Raw genomic sequence first — 27,321 nt, forward strand, 5'->3', positions numbered from 1 at the left:
CCGGGTCTGCTTGACTTCCACTGCACAGTGGACCCAGAGGCCACCACCGGCCACAGCACACCAGCAGGGACATCACCGGCAGGGGGCATCCCTGTTCCTCTCAGGGGAGACCTCACTGCAGTCCACAGAGCAAAACGGGATATGGCGGGGTTGTCTTCTTCCTGGGTGCCAGCCCAGATGCAAGATGCAGCCTCACAGGGTAGTTGCAGGATCTACCCTCTCTAGCTTAGAGAGCTCGTTGCCCCACAAGAGCCAGTATCTTCTGTAACGATTCCATAGGCAGAGTTTCCAGGGGCCCCTCAAGGACAGCCAGTGACCACACCCAGGTGTCCAAGTTCATTTACAACCCCTCCCAGTGCCCCAGGGCAGGGCGAGGTACCCAGGGGGAAGGTGCTCCACAAGCAGGAGGCCCAGAGCAGGGTGATCAGACACCACAGACTTTGTAGCCAGGGAGACAGAGCTAGAGAGGTAACGGTTTGGACTCCCCTGCAGACCAGGAAAGGGCTTTGCTAACAATTCCACCCAGTCACCTGTCAGCTGCACGGTGGTGAGCAAGTCATTTAATATCCCTGAATTTCAGTTTCCTCACTGAGCGCGCATCTCAGAGAGGGACAAGGAATGGGGGAGAGTATCTGTGCTAAAACAGGCACTGAGGCAAGATGCCCCTAAGCACTATAAACAGTCCTCACTGTGTGGATTTAAATATGGTTCTTCCTTTCTCTGAGCTTCAGATTCTCTTTCTGCACTCTGCGAGGATTAACCCAAACAACCATGTGCGAAGACACTCCCCCCACTTTTCTGCTATAAAATTATGTTCGATAAACGTGAATGAACGAATCTGAAAGTTACAAAAACATTTGTTTTTCTATGGTCACATGCATGGCTACCAGCATGGTCTCCTGGGAGTAGTCTGGCTTTGAAATCCTCTTGCCTCTTTCGATCGTTCATCTTGTGGAACATGTATGAGCCTGGAATCACCATTTATCTTTACTTTCTAATCCTGAAATCCTACATGATCATGAATCTCGCTGTGTGAAAAGGGCAGGTTTTGTTTTGTGTTGCACTGTGTTTGTCAAACGCCAAATGAACGTTTCTTCTTCATGAATCTTTTCTTCTTCACGCATTGAAAATGGGGCAAATGAACGGTTTGTTTATACCGGCATTGCCATGAGAGGGGGAGTGTATATTTGAGAATTCTAGTCTTCAGGAATTTTTCACCTAAAACTATTAATAAATATATGCTTTATTTGCTTATAGCACTTAGTATTCATTACATAAAATAAAAGGTTATTTCCATCCCACATTCAATAAAGCATAAAAGGAAACTTGTCCCCCAGCATACACACACAAAACCGATACGTTAGTAAGCCTCCCAGGATAACCCCTGAAACGTTCCGCACAGTGGGTGAGCTCTGTAGATGGGCCGCCGGATTCAGAGGTGCCTCAGCTTTGGCCACGGAGTAGTGCAAAGCGTTTGGTGCAGCGAGTGTGCACCTGGCACCTGCGGATGCAATCAGACTGGCGCCGTCTAGCTGCATTCGGGTTCTCACGGCCCAGCTGCTCTCCTGGAAGCCATCGGCGCCCGCACAGATGGCACTATTGTTCCCTCACACATGGCTGGCCGTACGTACAGGTTCTAATTAAAACAGATTATAGGGCATTATTTACAATGGCCTCCTCCAAACACTTCCCGTAAATAAGAAGCAGGAGTAGAACCTGAAGGGGGTTGCAAATGAACAGAGAGATCTCTGCATGCAAACAGTCTGTGTTAGTTCCAGCCTTATCATAGAAGTGCAGCTGCCTGGGAGAGAGGTGGTAGAACTTGGTCTGTGACAGACAAAGAAATCCATTGCCGGCATAATAGGAACGAGAGCAGGCCTTAGGTACAGAAGGCAAAGCTACTGTAGCGTATGTGAAGTGATACATTGCAAGTTGACTACTTTGGTTTTGAGGGGATTTTTTTTCTTTTTTCTTTTTTTTTTAAATTTATCTTTATTGTTGAAAGTATTACATATTCTCCCCTTTTTCCCCCCATTTCCCCCCTCCTCACTGCCTCCCCCTCCCCAGGCCTTCACTGCACTATTGTCTGTGTCCATGGGTTATGCATATATGCACATAAGTTCTGTGGTTAATCTCTTCCCATGCTCCCACCCCTTCCCTCTGAGAATCTTCAGTCTCTGCATGCTTGGCCACCCTCCCATACAGGAAGCAGACCACCAGGACAGAAATGAATTCAGGACGTCACAGGACCTGAGGGACTCAACGGAAAGACAGATAATCTAGCAGCAATAGCAGAGCTTTCCCATTGAAGAGTAGCTTCCACGTTGGCATGATCAGAAATATTGACCATTCATTTATAGTTGTAAGGAAATCTTAAAATGTAAGATGCCAAAACCTTCTAAGTTACTCCCTTAGTAATGATTGAGAGAGGGCCATGTAAGGTCCCATATTAAATGTAGGTGAATCTGACACTTGCCCTGGAGAAGCTTACGGTAGAGGAAATATATGACACCTGTGTCAATAGCCACAATGCACTGTGGAAAGAGAGAAGTAGAAAGAGAGGCAGACACGAAAATGGGGACGTGCTAGGCAGGGAGTCCTTGAACAAGCCAACCCTGGCGCATTACATAAGCAATTTTCCAGTCAATTGAGGCTCTGACTGCGGGAGTCGCCTGGGAGGTATAAGTTTATGCTTCTGCCACCTCATGGCTGGTACTGCTTGAGGGCAGGTATAATGGGCATTAATTCCCTTATAATCCCAGCACAAAAGGCCCAACTTATATGCTGCCAACAAGAAGGGCACTTCAAATACAAAACACAAATTAACTCAAAGTGAAAGGTATAACATGCTAACGGGAGGAACTGTGAACCATGCCGAATACCACAAAATATAGCATGCTAACACAATAAAAAAAAGAAGAGAAAAATAAATAAAAAGCATACACATTGGAAAGAAAGAAGAAATGCCATCTATGTTCATGGGTGACGTGGAATATTCTACTGAATCTCCCCCTCAAAAAACCTACTGGAGCTAATAAATGAGTCCAGCAAAACTGGAAGACACAAGATCAACATGTCAAAATTCAATTGTATTTCTACATGTTAGGAAGGAACAATACAAATATGAAATGAAAAACAGTAACACCAAAAATAATAAAATATTTAGGAATAAAAAGACTTATACACTGAAAACAGCAAAGGTCATTAAAGGGAATTAAAGACGTAAGTAAATGAAAAGCATGCTGAGTTCACTGACTGGAAGACTTAATACGAATTTCAGACAGCAATGCTCTCCCAATGAATCTATGGACTCAACAAAATCCCAATCAAAAATCCAAAAGATTGTTTTTTGCAGAAAATGACAAAATAATTCTAAAATTCGTACTTAAACAGAAAGACCCCAAAATAAACAAAACAACCTCAAAAAAGGAAAACAAAGCTGGGAGACTAATATTAGCTAATTTTGAGGCCCACAGTATAAAATTTTGCTAACTATAAAAAATCATTGTGGGGAAAAGTCTTTTAATATGATGTCCAAAACACAATCAAAACAGAAAAAAAAAAATGAACAAATGGGACTTCATCAACATTTTAAAGTATGCTCTTTAAAAGATAAGGCACAGACGAGAGAAAATCTTTGCAAAGCATATTTAATAAAGGACTTGTATCCCGAACATGTAAGAGCTCTCAAAATTAATAATAAGGATGCAAACAACCTAATTTTTAAAAATGACCAAATGGCAAGTAAGCACATTATTACTCATTAGAGAAAGCTATTAAAACCAAAAGTAGATACCACTCCATACACCTATTAGAATAGCCAAACTGAAGAAGACAAAGTGCTAATGAGGATGTGGAGTGACTAGAGCCCTCCCACAAGACTGGGTAGAAGAGAAAATGATACAATTACTGTGAAGACAGTTGGCAGGTTTTTAAAGTAACCATCCACCTACCAAATGATGCTACCATTCCACTCTTATGGATTCATCCAAAGGAAAGAACATGTCCATACAAAGACTGGGACATGAAATTCATGGCTTTATTTGTAAAAACAACCCAAACGTCCATCAACAGGTGAATAAACAAAGTGTGAAAAATCCATGCAATGGAATACTACACAGCAAATAAAATTAAATAAGTTATTGATCCATGCTACAACATGGATGGATCATTAAGTAATTATGACGAGTGACAACCCTCCCCCAAAAAGTGTTTAATATATGATTCCTTTTACATAAAATTCTAGGAAATGAAAAGTAATATATAGGGACAAAAAGGGGGTCGGTGGTAGCCTGGAGAGGGGATGGAGTGTAATGGAGAGAAGCAGCAGGGAGGGAATTATAAAGGGGGAAGGGAAGACGCTTAGGATTTACTCATATGCCTATTACTTGAATGTAATGATGGTTTCGTGGGCATATACATCTATCAAAACGTAACCAACTCTACTCTCTTTAAATATGCACAATTTATTGTGGGTCATGTATAACTCAATGAAGTAAAAAAATAAAATAAAAAAGAGCAGTACTTATTTTTCACCATATACAAATATCAACCAATTTTATTACTCACTTCCGACCGGTGTGCCTGGTCAGTCTAACCATCAGCTTGCGCGCCTCTTCTGCGCTCGACTGAGTGTTTTTAACAAATGAAATTGGCTTCTCAAGGCCATGTTTCTCCAGAAGCTCTGACACGCTGGAAGGGAAAGAAGACTTTTCAAGTCTGGCTACCAAACAAAGTCTATGCATCTTAAATATATGAGTAGCAGTTAGGTATTTCCTATTTTAAAAAACAACACACAGAACAACTCAATTTTATATATTACATTAATTCTCAGCAAAAAACAAACTAGTAATTACATATCAAATCGTTTTTCCCCTCCTGACTTTTACTACAATATGCTTGGAAGAAGTCACAAACACACCAAAAAGCATAACCTATCTTTCACTCCAAATCCTTTAATACACTTTTCCTGTACTCTAAAAGCACCAAGTCAGTAAAATAAGCCAAATTTATCATTTCAATACCCAGCTTTAACTCTTAACAATCCTATTGAGTATTTTGTTATAGGCAAGACTGCTAAAAAAGCAATAAGCAAAGAATTTCATAGTTGGAAAGCCACAGAAATAACATAAGACTCAATCTCCCTCCAGAATCCATTGTATAAAAATACAAAATATGTCACAAACTTTCTTGGTCTCACATGAATCTTCCTGAGATATTCCATTCCATGACTATCAGTGTGACATACACCAGGACTACCTCGCCAGACCTCACATTTATGCATTAATTAGTACTGGGCTTATGGAGAGACTGGAGAGCATTTAATCACTCTTCGCAAAGACAGGTTTTATGGGTCATGTCACCTCCCACTCAAACATTTATCACCTATTGATGGTTAGGAGTTGGAACAGGACTAAAAAGGTCTTATTTTAAAAGGTCAGCAATTAAGGTCACCAGTGAAATGCCTGGTGAACCTACAGGATGGTACTGCTCCCTGGAGGGATGAGAGTATAAGTGACTGAGGACCGCTCACAGCTACAACCAGTGACAGAGGGTGAAATACACTGTTTATTTCACCGCAGATTTCTGAGGCAGTTCCTCCAAGTTTCATTAGGAGTCAAAGGCCACCATGAAGACTTGTAAGCAATGAATCTATACTGACTTAACCCAGTGAACTTCAAAATATCTTTACACTAAAGTCCTTTCATTTGAATGAAAATGATTTCTAATTCACAGATTCCAAATTATTATACTTTACATATTACCACAATAAATCAATGTTATTATCTATAATTTCTATAATTACATATTGGAAGAACAAAGTTTATCATTCCTAAAATTTTCAAATAGTTAAAAATTATACACAAGCATAATTACATATTTATATAAAAATAAATAAAATAAATACTAATAAACAATATTAGACTTTCTAAATGGAAAATTGGGAAATTTCAGTCTTCAAAAAAGACAATATTATTTTTCATTGTGACAGTAAAAGAAATTAATAAAGTTACTTAAAGGCACTAATGTAGTTTGCTATTCATTAGTGCCTTGGATATTCAATCAAATATATTGTCCCAAAAGGAGAAATTAAGAGTATAATGCACGCTATTTACTGATAAATGCAATAATTAGTACAGGAACTAATATTTTTTTTGTGTACCTACAGTGTGCAAAGTACTTTAAATGCTTAATCAAATGTTAATTTCATAACCTCATGAGTTCATCAGCGATACAAAACCCAGGGCTCAAAGATCACACAATTGGTAAATGGCAACACCTAGATTTGAACACAGGTCAGCCAGTCTCCAAAGCCCATGATCTTATTACTCTAGCAGTTTGTAAAATAAGCTCCAAACATACATAGGTTCAAACTAGAAATAACTGCTAGGCATATTTAAAAGTGACATTTCTGGTCACTTTAAGTCTTAATCGGCACAGAGCCACAGGCCGTCACCTCTCACCTGAGAATCTGCTCGAGCTGATCCACCATGTCATGAAGAGCGGCGGTGACCTCGGTCTTAGGGCTAAAGGAGTGAGAAATAAATTGCAATTAAATTCCAGGAGTATCTCTCAAAACTCACTTGACTGAAAAAAAAAGAAAAGAAAAGAAAAGATAAGCTGTTTCCTGAATTTAATAAGGCACAGGTTTCCACGGTCCAGGTGAGATTCCAGGCCTATCTCCTGAACTCGTTCTGCATCTTACATGCCTCAAGAGACTAAGACAAAACATACCGGAGCAGAACGAAACTCTCTGTTATACATTAGCAAGACATGGGCGACTGCTTTCTAAAGAACTCCTAAGTTCAGTTCTACCAAAGGACACATGCAAAGGAAGAATTATAAATCAATTGTCTTTTCTCTTTTAAGAAGATAAGGAAGAAACTGTCATTTATTTCTGTCCTTTTATCCAATAGAGCAGATAAGAAAATGGCCCTGCATGATGGCTTTCTCCCGGCCTGTCTACACCACCTGTGACACCCTGGGAAGTTTCCATCAGGACCCTAAGTCCTTGGTCCTTCTTCGTATCATCACTCCCTCTGCATCCACTTCACTACGAAGGAACCAGGGGGAAGCAGAGCCATCAGTAAAAGCAAACCCTTTGAGAGGAAGCACGTGGAGAGGGGATGAGGAGAAACATTATCATGAAAAAGTCACACACTACTGCAACGTGCCAGCAGGGGAGCCTTAGCATGGCACAAGCACATACAAGTGAAGGCAGCGATTTGGCAGGGAAGTTTAGCAGCGGCTATAAAGGTCTCTTCCATCCTCTCCAGCTCTGTGTCTGTCCCAGCCTCGGAGGGTTCCTGCAAGACTGGAGGGTTCTCTTAACAAAGAGACCGAGTGAAATTCTTTGTCTGCACTTGGACAATTAAAAATGTCCTAACTTGAACACAAACGCCTCACTGTTTTGGAAACCATCAATCTGTCCTGATTCTAAATCTACTTGGCAGTTATTTAGTGCAGTTTACAAAGATTATACTATCTTTCTGAACCAAATTTTAAGACTTGGACTAGCGTGATAAATTAGGGCACATTACATTTAAAATCATTCCCCCCCTCAAAAAAAAAAATCACTTGTGAGATCTAACTTCCGTTAACTTCCAGGAATTATATTTTTTAAATTATCAGTTAATAGCTCTGTAATAAACATTTGTTATTGATTTGCAAGAATATAGTTCTTCCTTTGTGAACTGACATGCACAAACATAATGACAAAAGGTTCTTTCAGCCAGATGAAGTATGCTGCCTAGGTAAGATGCACAGAAGTTTAATTAAATTTAGTAAGTGATTGTTCGTTCCCTAAATGGAAAAAATTTAAATAAATAGTTTACTATTTGGTAAATAACAACCACTGAACCACCAAGAAAAAAAACAAAACAATCACTGGGAGAATATAAATTGTCTAACTGGGCACAAAGAACAAAGAGAATCACGGAAAATATTCTGAAGCCCTCTATTTTAATAGTGAGCTAATGTACAATTCCAAGCTATTTTAAACATTATAATTGTGAAATGCAATCATTAAGAAACAAATGTAACAAAAGAGGATCAAATTTTTTTGTGTTTTCAAAAGAAAAAGAATCTGTTAGATCAGAAATCATTCAACTGAAGCCCAAATAGCTTTCAGCCTCATCCCCAGAAGAGACATTTTGTCTATCTACTCTTTGAAACAAATATACTAACTCCCTGACTGTCATGTCTACAATTTAAACAGTTATTTTAATATCATTATCCTATTGGCATACAGGAGACAGACAATCAATGATTCTCTCTTTTTATTGAAGTATCTGTCTCTCCCTCTTCCTTGTTCTCTGAAATCAATAAAAATACCTTTAAACCAATAATAATATCCTCATCCTATATGATAATCTCCTGTTAGACAAATTACTGTTTAAAATTTAATAGATAAGCTTATGCTTGTTTGATCTTACTGAAAAAAAGTCAAATACATTTATTTTTTGAAGATATACGTGTCAGGTGGAAGTCAATGCTTTTACCCAGTTGAGTCAGGGGCAACAAAGGAGGCCGCAAGCTGGCAGAGGTAGAGTCGGAAGAACAGCAGTGCTTGCTTTTAGAAGGCAGGTTCTCAAGGCTGGGAGAGGTGAGGCAGCCACGCTGTTCATCTGTCTCATGTCTTCCAAGCCCCTGAGGTTTCCTGCTCATGCATGACTTTAGGAAGACTTGGAAGGGGGCTATGTCCCTTTCGACTCCCTGGCTTAGGAAGAGTAACACCCCACCCACCACTTGTTCTCCAGGACACTGACTTCTCAGCGTGAAAAGGCCGCTGACTGCGGCACAGCTCACATCCGTGCTTGACCGGTTCCCCGTCCCCTGCCTGTCCTGTAAGCCAGGGTGCAGTTAAAGGGCTGATGAGATTCAGGGAAACAATTTTACTTCCTGTGGTTTCTCACCAGGAGGCACTGGCTGCCAGGGTCTGACTCCCGGGGAAGGTGCATTTCATAGCTTGATGAAAGGTTTATAAAGGTAAATTCCTCTTTGAAATTACACACACAAAAATTTATTTTTTAGAAAACCTTTCGCCTGAATTCAGGCATGAAACAAGTATTTCACAGTGGCTTGCAAACTGGTGATTTCTACCATTCATTTCACACACATACGCACGGGAAAAATGGCAGGGAGAAAAGAAGAGAGAGAGAGAAGGACAGAAAGGACAAAGAGAGAAAACAGCATGAGGAGGCCTCCATGAGACAATATCTGATTTTGTAAATGAGGAAGCAGGACCGAGAAGTTAAGTGGCTTAGTTAAAGTCACAAAGGGTTAGAAACACGTCCACTGACTGCATCCCATGCCCTCCCATGTGCTGGTATTAACTTCTCCAGATGTTAAATCCATAATATTTACTAGATTTGAAGGAGTGATTAAAGGAATGTTGTCTGACTTCCAAAAAGAAAATATAAATATGATTTGCATACAACTAAGTGATCCAAAGGAATGTTGTATAAGTCCCATGTAAATATGAGCCCAGTTAAAAATTATGTAAATTCATTCCTCAAGAAATTAAAAATTGAACTGTCATGTGATCAAGCAATTCCACTCCTGGGTATATAGATGAAGGAAATGAGATCACTGTGTCGGAGAGAGATCTGCTCCCCCATGTTCACCGCAGCATTATTTACAATAGCCAAGACATAGAAACAACCTAAGTGTCCATCAACAGATGAATAAAGAAAATGTGATATATGTGTGTGCATGACACATACATAGTGAATTCCTGTGTGTGTGTGTGTGTGTGTGTGTGTCTGAGATAAATATCACAAAGGAGTATTATTCATTCATTAAAAACAAAAAGAAGAAAATCCTGCCCCTTAGAGCATGGATAGGCCTTGAGGATATTATGCTGTGTGAAATAAGCCAAACAAATACTGTAAGACCTCACTTATATGTAGAATTAAAAAACAATAACACTACTAAACTCACAGAAAAAAAGATAACATTTGTGGTTACCATAGGCAGGGAATGGAAAGTGGGGTAATTATATGAAGGTGGTCAAAAAATACAACTTTCCAGTTATAAGACAAGTAAGTACTCCTAGAGATGTAATGTGCATGACAATTACAGTCAATACTGCTGTATGTTTAAATTTCTCAGAGAAAAAATCCCAAAAGATCTCATCACAAGAAAAAGGAACATTTGTTTTGCTTCCCTTCTTTTTTGTATCTATAAGATGATGAATGTTAACTTATTTATGGTGATCATTTTACAATATATGCAAGTCAAGTCATTATGCTGTACACCTTACAGTTACTATATGCTGCTGTAGGTTAATTATATCTCAGTAAGACTGAAAGAAAAAAAATAAAGTGAATTACATATATAAATGCATTCTGCTTAAAGGGAAGAGCCAAGAACAAACAAATCATAAAAGAAATACAAATATGGAAAATGATTCATTGGAAACACAACTTAAAACAAAGACATATCATTGTCTATATACTTTTTTTAAAGTATTTCTTGTTGAGGTGGTAGTGGTGTTTTTGTTTGTGTTTTAATGGATAATTGATTACCAAGTGTGAGAAAATTACAGTGACTTCCCATATACAGCTAGAAAAACAAAAGTTTATCTGTAAGCAACTGATTCACAGATCATTTCTTCTTCTTCTTCATACTTTTTTATTGCCTTATGCTGGGAATGGCTAAAGGCACTTTATATTCCCCAAATGCTCGGCAATGAACCTTCAGGGAAACAACATTTTCATTTTAACCGTGAGAATGTGGAGACACAATAAGATTGGCACAGTGTGGCTCACCCGTATCCCCTCTGAGGCAGACATTCCAATATGTCATAGCAAAGGGAGAGCTGGTCACTCCGCTCACAGCTGTAGATGCAGTCCAGAGCCACTGCCATCAGCTGGTCCTGCTCGGGAATGATCTTCTGCTGCAGCTGGAGGAAATAAAGCACAATGTTCTAAACGCCAATAGATTTACAGGCACGTTTTCCACACCCCAGTGCCACTGTCAATAGAATATTAAATAGTTCAATTAATCAACTGCAGAAACAAATCTTGATATTTCTTTAGCTTACAGACTTTTGGGATCGTTAATAATTCTAAATGAAATCACATTTTAATTATAGAATCAGCTAGAAAAGATAATTTGTACCCATAAGCTTTGCATCTGCTAAAAGCAGATTCAATTTACAGCCCAGTCAAGACAGAAGACACACACTGAATTAAAAAGGCAACTCATTAAAAACATAACCCCAAAGCCATATTTTATGTGTCTCAACTACAAAAATATATAAAATTCCTTAAGTAATATTCAGATATGTTCGATTTTTCAATATGCATAATATATTAGTCATTTAACTAAACGGTACTGACACTGTACCCAAAGTCACATTGTAATGCAGGAATATTTAAATCCCAGGATATACTCTATATTTCTGCTGCAGAAAATGGCTACTTTGAGTCATTTTCTATATAGGATACACCACTTCCCACTGCAAACTACAGGTTCCAATCTTAGATTTCTGGGACATAAAAATAACAGATTTGTGCTTTCTCTCATCTATAAACCTGGAATATTAACAACTTCCTAACAGGTATAGCATTGTTGTGTGGATTAAATAAATACATGTAGCATATTTATATTATTACCACCACTGAAACAAAATGGAAGTTTCCAATAATTTTCTTAGAGACCTTTTCAACAAAATAAGTCTACAATCATTTCCATAATAAGATCTACTAGTTTTCATCCAACAGATAGGAAAGTGATGGAGAGAAACTGCAAACAAAGACAATTTCTCCATAGAAAGATCACATCAATGGATGGAGAGAAGAAACATCAAGATTACCTGAGAAATAAAGATTTTTTAAAAGTAGTTGGGTTAAAGCATTTATATACCTTTCTTTAAGGTGTTAATAAAAAAAATATAGCCGTGCCGAAACCGGTTTGGCTCAATGGATAGAGCGTCGGCTTGGGGACTGAAGGGACCCGGGTTCGATTCCGGTCAAGGGCATGTACCTTGGTTGCGGGCATATCCCCAGTAGGGGGTGTGCAAGAGGCAGCTGATCGATGATTCTCTCTCATCGACGTTTCTAGCTCTCTATCTCTCTCTCCCTTCCTCTCTGTAAAAAATCAATAAAATATATTTAAAAAAAAAAAATATATATATATATATATATATATATATATATATATATATATATATATATATAACATTAATGTGGCATTAAAAAGTTGTTCAAGTTTCAAAGTAACAAACTGGTGAAATAGGAACAGGCAGCCATAATAAAAATATTATTAAAAGTTAATTAAAATAGCAGACTTTTCCTGATTTCAGATTAGCTAGTCAATAATGTTGCCAAAAAAATTATATCCATCTTTATGTTTTTCTGGATTTTCTAAATATTCTACAACTGGAGGCCTGGTGCACAAAATTCATTCACAGGTAGGGTCCCTGGGGCCTTCCTTCCCCAGCTGCTGGCTGCTGGATGCCAGCTGGGGCCTTCTTTTGTACCGCACCACCACCTGGTGGTCAGCATACATTATAGCGAGTGATCAAACTCCCAGTCTTCTGGTCAAACTCCCCATGGGACTCTTTGCATATTAGCCTTTTATATATATGTGTATGTATGTATGTACCGGTATGTGTGTGTGTGTGGGTGTGTGTGTGTGTGTGTAAGCATTAAGTTAAAAGTAATTTTAAAACTAAAATTGCCCACTGAATTATTTAATCAGAAGTGAAATCTTGCATCTAAGAAACTACCATACACAGTGAATTCCCAATTAAACATGTTCCTAACCTAGCACTCCATCAGAATCACTGGATAAATTGCCAAATACATGTTACAGAACCCCTATTCCTCAAATTCCAATCTATTATATACCTGGGATAGTATATAATAAATTAGAAAACTAAAATATTTTAAATGCACATAGCCTGATGCACCAGTGCATTCAAGTATACTAATATAGAAGACACAGAACAGTATGAGAAGGAAGAATATTTTATTCCTAAATCTTCTCTATGCAGCTTCATTTTCCAAAGGCAGATCAAGCAAAGAGAAAGGCTTACAACCAGAGATGAGTGATTTAGGGTGCTGTAAAAGAGAAGAAAAATTTGAAGCATGTGAGATTGTAAAGATGACAAACGTGCTTGTATTCTAGTTCCCGATTACACACTCCCAGCTCCCTAAGAGAGGCTTCCTCCCTGTTCCCTTAGCAGCAGGCTCAGCCCGGTGCCGCCTCTGGCCTGCGACCTGTGAGAGGAGGTAGCCGGAACCACGCTGAGCTAAAACCGGAAGACCACTGTGTGGTTCTACTTTGCCCTCTTCCTTGTGCCACAAGCTAGAGAAGGGGGCTGCTCTTTCAGCCCAAGTCCTACAAAGAAAAGACCTGGGACACAGCAGCCTACGTGGCATCTGTGAGAAATGAACACATGCAGTGGTAAGCTACTGAGATTTGAGTTCATTTGTTAATTCAGCATAACTTAGCCTACACTGTCGAATACAAAAACCATTGTTCCTGCCTTAATTACTAAAACTACTCTATGTGATTCACGGCAGATCCCAGATATGCTCTTTTTGTAAACAGCCAAGTATAACAAAAGCAATGTAATCAAGTCACTCAGGCAGCAAAACAAAACCCGATTTCATGCACGCATCCTTCATCCAGCTGCCCTGCCAACACTTACCAAGCGTTTGCTCTCTACAAGGCACCACCATGTTAGCCCCTTGTAATAAACACGTAAGACATAGAGAACGCACACAGGAAACAAATGGAGGGAGAGACAGGCATGTGAACACATCATTGCACGACAGCCTGGGACACGCTAGTACACAGGCAGGAACAAGACCTGGTGCCACAGGGAGGCCCAGAGGGCTCAGCGGAGAGGGGGTCTGAGGGAGCAGGCCCGGGAGGGAGGCAGGAAAGGGGGCTGACCACACCAACAGAAGGAGGAGCCCATGAGAACACAGAGGCCTGACAGAACATCGCAGGGTGCCGAGGGGAGAAGTTGGAAGCCAGTGGCCTGGTGCACCCATGGAGGGGTGTGGGCTGAGGAGGCAGACCAGAGCAGACCCAGAGAACCTTCCAGGCCACCCGAGAGAGACGAATGTCTACCCTGCAGGCAATGGCAGCCCCTGGAGGCCCTCCACAGATGGTCATGGTAGAAAGATAGCGCTGGAGCGAGAGAAGCCGGAGCGGGAGAGAAGAGCTCAGCACCACCATTGTTCTCTCCTGCGCTGTTTACATATTTCAAAGGGCTCTATGTTTTATTCAAGAGCACATGCTAAATTGCCAAGTAAAACAACAAAAAACTGACTATATACAAAGGATTTATAAGATTCTGTGAGGAAGAAGTATCACAAGCAAGATCACTGACAAGAATTTAGAGTCATTCTTTCTTCCTCATAAAACATTCATGTGCGATCCATCCTGCTCTCCCGGCGCTTCGCGGGCGTCAGCAGCCCACCCGGCTCCCAGCGACGCTCCCCGGGCTCAAAATCCGAATGCTAAGCAGGAGCTGCGTGTGAGGAGATGGGACCTTTTACGCAGCCAATGAACAGACACGTTTCTGACAGACGAGCTTCCAGAAACCAAAGAACGTGCTCATCAATAAGCAATGCTTTCCTTTTCATCTCAGCTCTACGGGTTATGGCCACATGCCCGCAGGACTCCGGGTTGTAAGGAAGGCCAGCACAAGGAAGTGCCCTTACCATGGAGGCGGGAGGGCCTGAAGGACTTCCGCTCAAATCCCTGTCTAACGCTGAGCCTCACTGCAAAACCTGTGCCCACGCGACAGGGCACAGCCTGGTCCCTCCTGGGAAGGGGGCCCCGCCTCAGGCCCAGCACATTCCATCTGCAGCTGCATTCAGAGACTGTTCGCTGTGGAGGAATTGCTGCCCTTACCCGAATGGCTTCCCGCCCAGACCTTCAACGACGTTATTAAGAATAATGACAAGATCTCCTGATGAGACCCCGGAGATTTCCCGAAATACCTGAAGGCCCTCCAGGGCAGGAAGCACGTGGTTACGAGGTGACTGTGAGATCAGAGTGTCTGAACCCAGGTCCCACTCCTTCCTAGGGGGCCCGGGCCATGGCACAGCCTCTCTATCCCCCCATTTTCTTTTCCCGCAGCATAACCTGATAAAAACAGCCGCCTCTCAGGATGGCTGTGAGGGTTACATGAGTTCACACTTCCAATGTGCCTGCCGACAGTAGAGCTCAATACCTACCAACTGTTAGTCTTTTTGGTGTTGCCAGTTTCCAAAACATAACCGTCATTAAACTCTGGAGGAAGTCAGTTAGAATAAACATACTTTTATAGAATTCCAAAAACAATTTTGGACTAAACTATTGAGACATGTTTAAAGAATTAAATGACGACCATCTCCTTTTCTGTGGGGAGGGAAATTACTTGCAAGGCCTATTATTAAGGTTTAACAAACAAAACCCAGCTGTGCAGAGGAAGAAGTGCAGGGCCCTCAGGTGCCGGAGCGGCTACTCACGTCGGGCTTGGAGTGCTGGAATATCCGCAGGGGCAGCCGCAGGTCCCCCTTGGCCGCCGTCACCAGGTACTCCCTCAGCAGCGCCTGCGCCGCGCCCGGGGCCTGCTGCTCGCAGCGGTGCAGGAACGGGACCATCCACTGGTAGGCGCCCGTCACGTACCTGTCCTCGGAGCACTGGAGATGCAATCAAAAACAAGCCCGCACTGAGTTCCATGAAACACCGCTTTTCCAGACCAACGCTCCAGAACGCCCCGATCGGCACACTGAGTCAGCAGGAGAAGGCCCGCTCATCCTGAAACAGACACTCCGGTTCGCCCCGCGGACTGGGAGGCAGGAGACCCCTCTTCCTGGGGTTGTGGAGCCAAGAGCAGCTCAGGCCTGCAGCCTGTCCCCTGGGCACCAGTGCCCTCTGGTTCCCTCACCCTCACCCACCCCCACAAGCCAGCACTGAGTCAGGAGGTTCCCAGAGTGTGTGGCTGGAGGGAGGGGGGTAATAATAGTCAGAGACACCACAGACCAACAGAAAGTGAAACCAAGAAGCGAGAGCCAGAAGACAGGGGTATAGAGCTCTGGAAAGCAGCCACTGGAGAGCAGGCTCCTCCATGAACCCCAGATTCTCTCCCGCCCTTTCCTCCTCCCTTCTCTGTTTTGTTTTGCCCCTTTACACCCGCCTTCACAAACTCCCAATGGCACCATCGTTTTACTCATTGCTACCCTAATTACTCAACCCCCTCTTAGCTACTCCCGGAGATACCCCTAAATCTCTTACATAATCACAAACCAATGGCACTGGGTGGACAGTCAGAAAAGAACTCAATAGAAAAAGGGAAGGCAGGGGTAGAGGGAAAGGCAAAGGGGGATTGATAAGAGGGATAGAGATGACGAGAGGGCTGAGAGAGATGAAGGAAGATGGGAGAAAGCGCAGGAGAGAAAAGAAGCGTCAGGGAGAAGGGGAAGCTCTCGGGCACGGTGACTGCGCTGGCCTGGCCCATTCACACGAGCAAAGACTGGAAAAGCAGCGGGCACCTCCTCAGCCCCGTCATTCTTCAGTCACAGGTATCTCTCATAGAACAAACCAATTCCTAACTTTAGGAATGTATTTTCTCCCCAGGATGACCCTCCCCCCTCCCCAAATCTAAGGAAACAGACAAATTCTTCTAAACATATTAACCTTGAAGTCAAGATGTTTCCTTCACACACCCAGCCCTCTGACCTCCAGTAATTTTTTTTTTCAGATCTTGAAATATGTAGCCGTGATTTTAACACAGTGGAGGATTAGAAACATGAACACTCTACTAGAATGAGAGCTAGTTTAGAAATATGCCTTGCTGGAAGGGGGTGGAGGGATGGTTACACATAGATGTGTATGAATCAAGGGCCGGCAAGATACAAAACAGCCAGAACAATGTTGGAGGCCGTCAGTAACTTACCCACCAAACTGAATGCAGTCTTAGAAAGTTGAATCCTGCTGAAACCGGTTTGGCTCAGTGGACAGAGTGTCAGCCTGTGGACTGAAAGGTCCCAGGTTCAATTCCGGTCAAGGGCATAGACCTTGGTTTCGGGCACATCCCCAGTGGGGGGTGTGCAGGAGGCAGCTGATCGATGATTCTCTCTCATCGATGTTTCTAACTCTCTACCCCTCTCTCTTCCTCTCTGTAAAAAATCAATAAAAATATTAAAAAAAAAAAAAAAAAAAAAAAAAGGAAGTCGAATCCTTCCTTAACTTACTACGTTCCCAGGTTTGGAGGACATTTCCTCTTTGGCTTTGAGACACACATTAATCAAATATACAAGGAAAACCTAAAAGGAAAGTTAAAGTTACACCCACACTATTCATCAGTAACCGCAGCTTCTCAATGTCTTCCATCTGCTGGAGCTCCTTCAAGGTCAGGGTTAAGTCACAGCCGGCTTCGTAGACCAGCGCTTCCAGAGTGACCAGGTCATCACACAGGGCCCGCAGGCCGGGGATGCTCCGCTCCATCCCCAGTCGAACGAGGGACAACGCACAGTCCACCTACAACGGGAAGGCAGCGGTGAGTCTGGGTGCCTCGGCTTCGCCATATGTCCTCAGTACCTGGTAACAGCCTTCTGCATAGAAGCTAACTCTGTAACCAATTTCCATAAAATGACATCAACAATGTTATACATTTTTAGTACAAAACTCTAGAGTTATTTATCAAATATATCACAATCATACAGTTTCAAAAGAATCATTCTGAAGCTAAAGATGGTAAGAGAAAGGCAACCACCTTCCATCCACAGACCGTTCTAGTTCACAGGGTGGTTTTACCTACATCTCTTTAATTCTGCCAGCAGTAACAGGCAGGGGAGCACATAGCTAGTTAATGATAATACCAAGTTAATCTTATTTTCACCAAAACATTCTGCTCTAAAAATACTGTTGTGCTTTCAAATTCCCCTTCAGTCCCAGACTTTCCCAGGGCCTCCCATATGGAAGGCATTCAGTCAGTGTTTCCTCTGCCTTAATTGCAATGTGCAGGCGCCTCCCAGACAAAATGAAGAATGGTTTGCCTACAGATGCTCAGCAGACAGCTATTTGACTCCTATCATTTGACAAGATTTACAAAATGACAGATTTTGATTGATGGCAAATTTCTAAGGTGGCTACACCTATAGTGCCTCTTACTACTCCTTCCTTACTCCCATGCCCAGACTAACAGGTATGTAGCAAGGGCCACTGTATGCGCTAGGAATACAAAGCTGAATGACAGAGGTCTCTCCTTCAAGGATCTCTCCAGCTCACAGGGAACACAACCACTAAACAATGACTGAAGCGGAGGGAGGGAGGTATGTGGGCCAGCATGATCTCAAAAAAGAGGGCACGGAGCGCAGGCCGAGTGTGACAGGTCTCCCAGAGCTTTGGAAGACTGACCCATGGTGTCAGCAGGTGAAGAAGGGAGGAGGACAGAGAGCAGCGGGAAGGCGGAGACACGCAATCTGTTTAATAAAGCACACTGACTTCCCTACTGGAAAGGGTGTGAAGTGAAGCAGGAGCAAGGCGGCTGGAGACAGGGAGGGGCCAGGTGCAAGAATCCTGTTTGCAGAGCTAAGGATGTTCAGTTTCTTGGAATGCAATTCTACCAACGGGCGTGTCATAGACTTCCACTTGGGAGGGAATCCTGAATCCACGTAGCTGCAGGTCTCCCAGTTCCAGTCCTGTTCACCCTCAGTTTATTGTTCCATAAGGACTTCCTCAGGATTCTCTCCCAAGTGGAAGTCTATGACATTAACCATGTGTAAGACAGTCACCCATTTTGATCCGGATTCAACTTTTTCATATCAATCTGTCGCTTTCCCAATACTTACTGAAGTAAACGTGTTTTAGAATCAAATAACTGACCCCCTCGGATGAGAGCAAGCTCTCATGCCACTCAAAGAATTACACCACAAACCGCAAGCCCTCCCTAGACAGGTTTTCCCACAAGATACATTATTCTAAGCCAACAAAAATGTTTTGCTAAAGGTATTTGTAGGCACTGAGGAAAAAGAAGTCCATATCAATTAAATTTTAAAAACGAAGAAGATAAACAGGAGGCGGATAGGACTTTGATTGTAGCGTAAGCCACATGGAACGCCAACACATGACGTGAAGCTGGAGAACAACACCTCGATTCGAAGTGTTTTTAAACAGATGAAAGAGAGGAAAGACTCGAAGGCAGCTAAATAAATCACTCCGTGCGTTTACGGCTCCTCCATGCCTGCTCGTGATCGATAGCTGCTGTCTTTGCAGTCCTGAGGACTAGTCCGCTATGTGGCTGCACTCATGTCCACTTCCCCTTCACCGCCTAAAGGACATCGGGGTTCATCAATTGTAACAGACGCGGGACTTAATGATCGGTGGGGGGTCAGCAGGGGTACATGGGAACTCTGTCCTTCCCACTCAGTTCTTCTATAAACCTAAAAACTTCTCAAAAAAAACAAAGTACTAATAAAATAAACAAATAAATGAGAACATAGATAAGTGTATAAATGGTAACTTATTCCACTTTTCACCGTGGCCCTTTTTCTCTTTGTATTACTGCTATTTTTAAAAAATCCTGAATAATGACTGGATAATAATTTGGGTTATGAAATATTTAAAACTACAAACTGAGGAGCCATTACTGGTCTTTTGAAATGCACAAGGTGGTTGCCCAGCACGTTTTAGACATGGAAAATTTTTTATTTCTCATTCCCAGCTCAAATAACAGAGCTCCCGAGAAATGCGTCATTTGAATGTATACATCAATGCACACACACCGCCTTCCTCCTCATCCTCAGAAAACTCTACTGGTTCAGCTAAGAAACCACCAAGTGCTCAGACAGAACTGGTCCCCAGGGAGCCCTTTTCCTTGTTACCCAGAGACAGAGGTAAACGCCAGGCACCTCCTGGAACCACGCGGTGCCCCTGGGCCCTTGAAAAATGTCTACATACGAGCTACACACTCACTTGTACAAACATGTGCTCACTGGCTCACCCGAGAGCTTTTCCACCAGCTAGAATCTGGGTTTCTCCTGTATTAACAAACTAACATGCCTTCGCTTAGTCTGACCCGTATGAACGGCCATTTCCAGATGTGTTCCCAATGGAAGCAGAGGGGCCCCCCAGAGGCTCCGGAAACTCTGAGGGGGCCTTTCTGTCTGTCACAAGAATTGGTAGGAGCCAGGAAGGCCAGACGCCCCACAACGTGCAGGGCAGCCCACGGACCACCTTGTCCTGAGACCTGCCTACCTTTCAGGTGTTCTGCAAAACCTACTTAAAAGGATAAGACCTCGACTTCATTTAATATTTACACAAAAGCCTTTTTTGTATGGTTAAAGTACACAGAATGTTCTAGAATGCAGCTACTGTATAATCACATGAGGATATTACACTGTTTTGTTAGAAAGTTTGCCAGGAGCTGTTTGCATCGCAGATGGCAATCTATAGTGTTTAATCGCAGCTCCTGCCCTCTCATTCCAGGTGAGGAATGAGCTACACTTCCAGTGCAGTCAAGACCCTGCGTTTACGTATTTTATTTACCTTATATACTGGCATGAAGTCATCATATTATATTAATTTGGGGGGAGTTTTCTAATAAGATATGTTTATGATTTTTCTCATCAGGATAGTAAGTCTTACAAGATATTTACTACTGAGCCCACCTTTTCGATTATTTTCTCTTGCTCTCAGGTCTGGGCACTTGTTCATTTGCATTGGGCTCTGAGAGAAATATCACACAGGGACCCAGCTCCTCGCTGCAACCCCTGAGCGAGCTGCTCGCTTTCCTGTCCGTGGGCCTGAGTTTACCTGCCCCCACCCCGAGAACCAGACCAGACCATCTCCAGGGACTCCCTTCATCGGGACAGCCTGCGATGCTAAACAGTTCCTACTATTTAATCTGCAGTCATCTTCAAAAACTGAGAAAATCCTAAGTATTCCTGGCCATCCCCCGTGTTCCCATCAGCTCCTGCAAATAATTCATCTTCAATTCTATGAATAATAAAAACAGGAATCAGATTAAGCGCAAATTCCAGGCTATCAAGTGGAGACACAGGGCCAGGCCATAGACAGTGCACAGAAATTTAAACACAGGGGTACGCATTCCTTCCCGCAGCGTGGGAGTCAGTAGGGAAGGTGAAGTGTGCCCTCCCGAATACCGCCCCTGTTCTCACGGACTCTGGGATAAGAACTAGCCCATGAAAACACTGAGGTACTGAAAACGGTGGGTAGCAGGTACAGAGTCTCAGGTGCGCTGGGGGAAGAGTCCAGATTAGCAGCTGGATGTCCTATGAGTGTAGAATCCCACACCCTTTCTCTAAGGCAGTGCCACGCATGTCGGTAAGAAGGCACGTGGGAACTGAGGCTGGTTAAGGAAAAGATGAGGACAGAGCCTCAGCAGGGTTTTTGAGAAGCAACGTGACGATTCACTGTGCTGCCGCACTGTGACAGGGCACTGTTAAGCACTTCCAGGCCCATACGATCTTTTTAATTAATATGGTGGGAAACCTACTAAAAATACATGGAAAATCTCCAACAGTATGTACCATATTTCACAGCTTACATTTTCAAGAAAGATTTAGGAACAGTTAAAGAAACAACTTTTCTTGCACGTGTTTGCTCTTTAATAATTTATAAAAAGCCACAAAAACTTTCTAGACAAATGACAAATGAATAGAAGTGGTAAGAAATGTTCACTCAACCCTTGCAAACTATGCACATGTCCCTGCCACCACTGTTGGCAGCCACTCCGCGCACTGAGCCCTCGGGACCCACGGCAGCTGCTGGCATCTCTGAGCCCCTCACCTGTCCGGCATGATGCTCTATGTCCTCTGCTCGGCTCTGGTACCAGTCCATCGCCCTCTCTACTGCAAGCTGGCTGGTCTTGAACCGCAGTAGCTCAGGCTGAGCAGCGTACAAGAATTCACTTTCGTCTTGGAGGCTCGGCTCAACGACCATTCTGTAAAGCACAAAAGGGACAGTTAATAACTGATTGGAATGCTGGGAAAGATTACAATTTTGGAGTGGGCTCGGTTACAGAAACAGGAAATACGTGTGTGTGTGTGTGTGCGCGTGCAAGCGTGTGTGTTTCCCTATATGTATGTGCACACGTACAAGATAATTGGGACATTTTGGGAGGTGCTTAATTTATTTTCCTACTAGTTTCCCCAATTAAAAAAAAATCAGAATGGACAATAAATCAAATCAACTATTAATCAATCAATCAAACATTAGCGAAATGGAAGGCACCAGGGATGCTTTCAGGAAATGCACAGGGCCAGGTGCCCATCGCAGGGCTACCAAATCCAAACCACCTGTTTTTGGGAAAAACCTCCAGGCTATCAAAAGAAGATTTGATGCAAATAGAAATTAAGAAACGCTTCTTTTCCATAAAAATAAAAGGAAATATACCTTATTTATGCTGATAATATACCTTGTGTAGCTGTCAACAACATAGCACTACACTGGCATGTGCAGTATGCCATCACTCTCCACCCCCACCATCAGGAGGGAAAGAGAAATGGCCAGAGGACTGTTCATGGAAAGAGCATCACCGAGTCCCGCACTCCAAGCCTGTCTGAGAAGGACCCTGGCCTCCCATGGCTAAGGACTGAGGAGGAGGAACATGAGCTGAAACTAAGATATTTCAGGGAGACACATGGGGAAACGCTCATTCCATTAGGGACGTCCATCCATCCACAGCAGGCTGGCAGTACGTGACAGGCACTCTAATTGTTACTATTATAGGCGATGGGCTTGGAGTCAGAACTGAAAATGAAGCACAATTCCATCATGAAAAGCCATGAAAGCTAGTCTAAATTCGTAAGTGAAAAGTAGTCCGAGATTCACTTTGTGGGGATAAAAATGGGAATAATACTATATGAGAATAACGTCCACAGAGAACACCAGCTGGCCCCGGGCAGTGCCTAATTTTGATTTGTGGACACTATTTCACTGGGAGGATTAGTAGCTGTCATATTTTCCCAGACACAAAACCCAAAATGTTTGGACATCCTATCCGCATGCCTCAGACAGCCTCTAAGGCTTGTAACGTGGCCATGTACTTCCCCAGGCTCGCCCTGCCGTTAGCGCTGTGGCCAGGGGTGTTCCCCCATGGACATGTCACAGGGCTCCCTCCGCAGCCTCCCCCTACAGCTGCCCCAATGCAGCAGCACACATCACACCCCCGCCGGCACCGGAGCTCCTTCCTCCTCCAGCAGCACAGGATGCAACAGGGGGAAAGGTGAGCACCCTTCCCTGAGGCATCCTGTGTGAGCACCTTCCCCTGCTGCATCCTGCGGAGGCCAGGCCTGTGTCTGCCCCCCCACTTCAGTGCCCTGGAATCTACCACTGGGCAGGCATCACTAAATGACTGGGCAACAAGAGGTGGCCTGTCCCACTGAAACTTTCTATCGTCTTCAAAAGCACCTTTCCTCAGCCAAGTTTTTCCTGGCTTTTCATTTTTCTAGTTTTGGGAGTTCCGGCGAGGCAAGCTTTCCTCCCACTGAGTGTGCCATGCCTGGTCTGAGAAGAAATACTTTCCCGTGATTGATCTGCTTGTCAGCGGACCAGAAGGCACAAGCTCGGGGCCTGGGAAGGATGGGTGACTGGACAGGTGCCGGGCCCATCGCTCGCTGAGAGAGCTGTGGGCTACATGTCGGCACACCTTTCCCTACACCCACGGCCACTGGCATCAACCCCACCGTTTTCAACGCATCTGTCCCTTCAAATGCTCAGCACAACTGGCAAGTAAAGGCTTCTACTAAGTGTGGCTGAAAACACCGGCACTGAGCTCCTCCTTCCCCTGAGACTCCACTGAAGTGACAGGAAAAGATCTGCAAAAGGGGAGGGGTGTACACACTCAGGAAGGAAAGGGCACGTGGAGTAAAAATAAACTAAGCCGTAATTTTCATCCCAGGAGGTCCACAGATAACAGCCGAACTAAAAAGTCCAGAAATGGCTGTGCAGTTGTTGTTCAGAGCTATGGAGGAAATGCCAGAATCATCTTCTGAAAGAACAGAAAATAGCTGCTCTGGTGAGCAGAATACCAAGGAAAGGGAACTCAGGACTCTGGGCTTCTAAACAGCTTCCACACTCCGTACAGAAATGTTCACTAAGCGCCCCATGTTCAGCCCCACCCTGGGCTGGGCCCACTGCCTATCTCTGGAGTCCACACTCGGAGGCTTTCCAGGGTGAAAGCTTATAAGAATGAAAAACAAAGCTGAATCCAGCACGATGTGCATGCTTAGCACAATAACAGCGATGCCCATGTGGGTGTATGTCAAGACCGAAGTGAGCGCCTCACAGTGAAAGGATGTGTGTGAGAGCCACTGTGAGAGTATTCCTTTGTGGCAGCTAATGTTAACGTTAACGGAGTAGTCAAGCTTTTTTGGGTTTTTTGTAAAGTTCACTCAAGCTCTGTCAGTGAAGGGCCCCACCGGGGAAGTGGTCCCTAGCACAGCCCGTGCACAGGGCCGCCTACCCACCCACCCCCGGGAGCGGAAGCCCTGGGCGCTCCTCCTACCTGCACGCCGCCTCCTCGCACCAGTCTTTATCTCGGTGCTTCCGTTCGTGCCAGGGAATGATCACCAAGGAGTCACCGCTGTAACTGAAATTAGAAAACAACACGTAAGAACTTCAGTGGCACATTGCCACAATGACTGGCCACACACGGAACACGTGGCCCAGATCTCTGTAACCTTTCACCTCCAAGATTCCTGTTGACGGCATGTCACGTGGTGCATGATACGTATTAGATACACTGGAAGTGGAGAATACCAAACTGCAGATCCCTCTTCTATCATAAAACGGTTCAAAAAGAAAAGAAGACCTCAAGATAAGAGCATCCGACAAGGACACGGACAGTAGTTCGGTGAAGGCCTGGGATGGGGAGGGAGTGGGGAGGACAGGGACAAAGAGGGGGTAATGGGGAACATCTATAATACTGTCAACAAAAAAAAACAAATAAAATTAAAAAACAACATCTGGCAAGGAACTGAACGATGGCATGGGTATGAGTTCGTTCACTCACAAAACATTTATCAGGAGCCCATATTTTATGTTCTTAATAGCAACATAAATGATCCCTTGCCTTCAAAAATTACCTAACTTCTTATGATCATAAGAAGGAACCACTAGCTACAAGTGCATGTATAAAGCACTGCAAATGAGGCTATTAATACTAAAAAAGAGAACTTTCACTTTAATTAATTTTAACTAAAATTTAAATAGCAACATGTGACTAATGGCTACCATATCTATAGCCTAGATATAGATAGGAAATAGCAAAGGTAAAGGAATTATTTTGCAGGTTAAAAATGAACAGGAGAACCTAAAAGAGCAAAGGCCTGATGGGATAATGAGCACACAATACCACGTATATAGGTGATGTGTTGTGGAATTGTGCACCTAAAACCTGTATAATTTTGTTAACCAATGTCACCAATAAAATCAATGAAAAGAATAAGCTGTACAAATAAATTCATAATCTATACTAATAATAGAGGAATATGCAAATTATCTGGGATGCCATCACATCACGACCGCTCAGCAAGTGGCATGCCCAGCAGACGCAGGTGGGCAGGACTGCTATCACCAGAAGGGCCTCTGCACAGCCCAGCCTGGGTTGGCCCCCAGTGGAGGCACTCAGAGGCCCGCCCAGTGCTAACGTGATGCTGCCTGCATGCATCCCCGCCGAGCGCTGATGTGATGCTGCGGTGGGCGGGGCTTGATGGGTATGTGGCCAGCCGGGTCTGGGTCTTGCCCAGTGTGGGTGGGGCCAGCTGGCTCTGGGTCTCAAGTGATTTCTCAGCGTGCACAGATGTGCAGTTGACTCTGGGTCCTGTGGTGCATCCAGACTCTTACAGGAGGAAGATTTTCATATCCATTTTACTAATTTTCTTTCATCTCTGACACTTCTATTATAGAGAAAGGGCAAATAGCAATATTAAAATATTTCCTCTAATTAATTCCCTTTTAATGTGCGTGAATTTTATATTATTAGGTTATGTTTTGTACTCTCTTGTCCTAGTAGGTTGTAAGTCACGCCTCGCACAAGAAACACTTTGTAAGTGTTTGAAAATTATGTTGACGAAGAGATGGGCCTCATGTAGAAGGTGGCAGGAGACCCCTGGAGGGTTTCGGAGTGGAAGAGGGATGCCGGGGAGTGGGCAGTGCTGGACAGCACCCCCTGCAGTACTATTACTGGAGCGAATTATACGAATTCTAACTTCCCCATTAGATATATGTGACACAAAATGTATCATACAATATTTTAAACACGGCATTTTACCCACTTTTTAGCTAGCATGTAATGTCCTAGATAACTTTGTACCAGAGGTATTTTTAAGGCACTCGCGTTCAGATTTTTAAATTTCTGAAGCACCTAGGTGATTTTTTAGAATAAATGTCACCAAGTGAAAAACTATTGTTTTCTTCCTTGTCAATAACGATTTTATCACAGACCACTGAAGTGAAAAGTATAAAAAGAACATTTGGATGCAGTAACAGTAATGTACACTCTTCCAATGTGAGAATGAATTACAGCAATGAACTGAGGAAATTGGAAATTTTTAATTAATGCAGATACGATTCCACAAGCTGCACAAAATGCTTTCTAAAAGAACTTTTAAAAAACGTGTCACAAGTTTGAGATTTGTAGTTTCTATATGAAGTATACATTGGATACAATGGTTATTGATAAAATGATTAGTAATGGCCTGGAGCCCTCAGCAAAAATATTTACTTGGTATCTAAAAACTAGAAAGTTATAAAACTTTGTTAAGCTTCACTGAACAGAAGTGGGTAAGAAAACGCACCCATTTTTATCAGAACTTGTAGTAAAAACAAGCTCCGACAGAGGCCCGCTCCGAAAGGCAGGCCCAGAGAGTCCCAGGTTAACATAACGTGCTTCTGCTGCCCTCTCAGGGCACACCGCACAACTGGATGTTTCTCAGTGTGCTGATCGCCACCCATAATAGTGCTGGCAGCTGATCAGTGATGATCAGCGACAGTAATAATCTTTAATGTTCACTGGTCTATTACTATGGGTCAGACAGGATAAAATGGTTTTAACACATAATACCTCACTTATGTACTAATCTAATTAAGTAGATAATATTACCTTCTTGATATTATTATGAGAAAAAACCTGAGGCCTAAGTTAACTCGGCCCTCCTCGTAAAGCCAATAAATGACACAGCTGGGCTTTATCCAGGATCACAGAGCCCGGGCCAGAGCTTGCACTTTGAGCTGGCACACTCTCCTGCCTCCAGGAAGGACATGGGACTGTCATCTGGCCCCAAAGACAATTCCATCCCCGTTCCCAGCATCCTCTGCTTCATACATACATAGGAGCCACTG

The 27,321-nt window shown here is 43.2% G+C and overlaps 1 protein-coding gene across 1 annotated transcript in view; it reads right to left on the reverse strand.

Moving 5' to 3' along the window:
* Positions 1-27,321, reverse strand: part of NBAS (NBAS subunit of NRZ tethering complex) — a 156,511-nt gene that overhangs the window by 71,758 nt on the left and 57,432 nt on the right. Inside the window, exons 22-28 of the mRNA XM_084900990.1 lie at positions 24,485-24,568; positions 21,766-21,919; positions 17,308-17,493; positions 15,480-15,653; positions 10,773-10,906; positions 6,465-6,527; positions 4,570-4,692 (exon numbers count right to left, since the gene is read on the reverse strand). Of these exons, the coding sequence (XP_084757116.1) occupies positions 4,570-4,692; positions 6,465-6,527; positions 10,773-10,906; positions 15,480-15,653; positions 17,308-17,493; positions 21,766-21,919; positions 24,485-24,568 (918 nt within the window). The remainder of the gene's footprint in view (positions 1-4,569; positions 4,693-6,464; positions 6,528-10,772; positions 10,907-15,479; positions 15,654-17,307; positions 17,494-21,765; positions 21,920-24,484; positions 24,569-27,321) is intronic.

The sequence above is a fragment of the Pipistrellus hanaki genome, assembly GCF_964339955.1.
Source record: "Pipistrellus hanaki genome assembly, chromosome: 12".
NCBI lineage: Eukaryota > Metazoa > Chordata > Mammalia > Chiroptera > Vespertilionidae > Pipistrellus > Pipistrellus hanaki.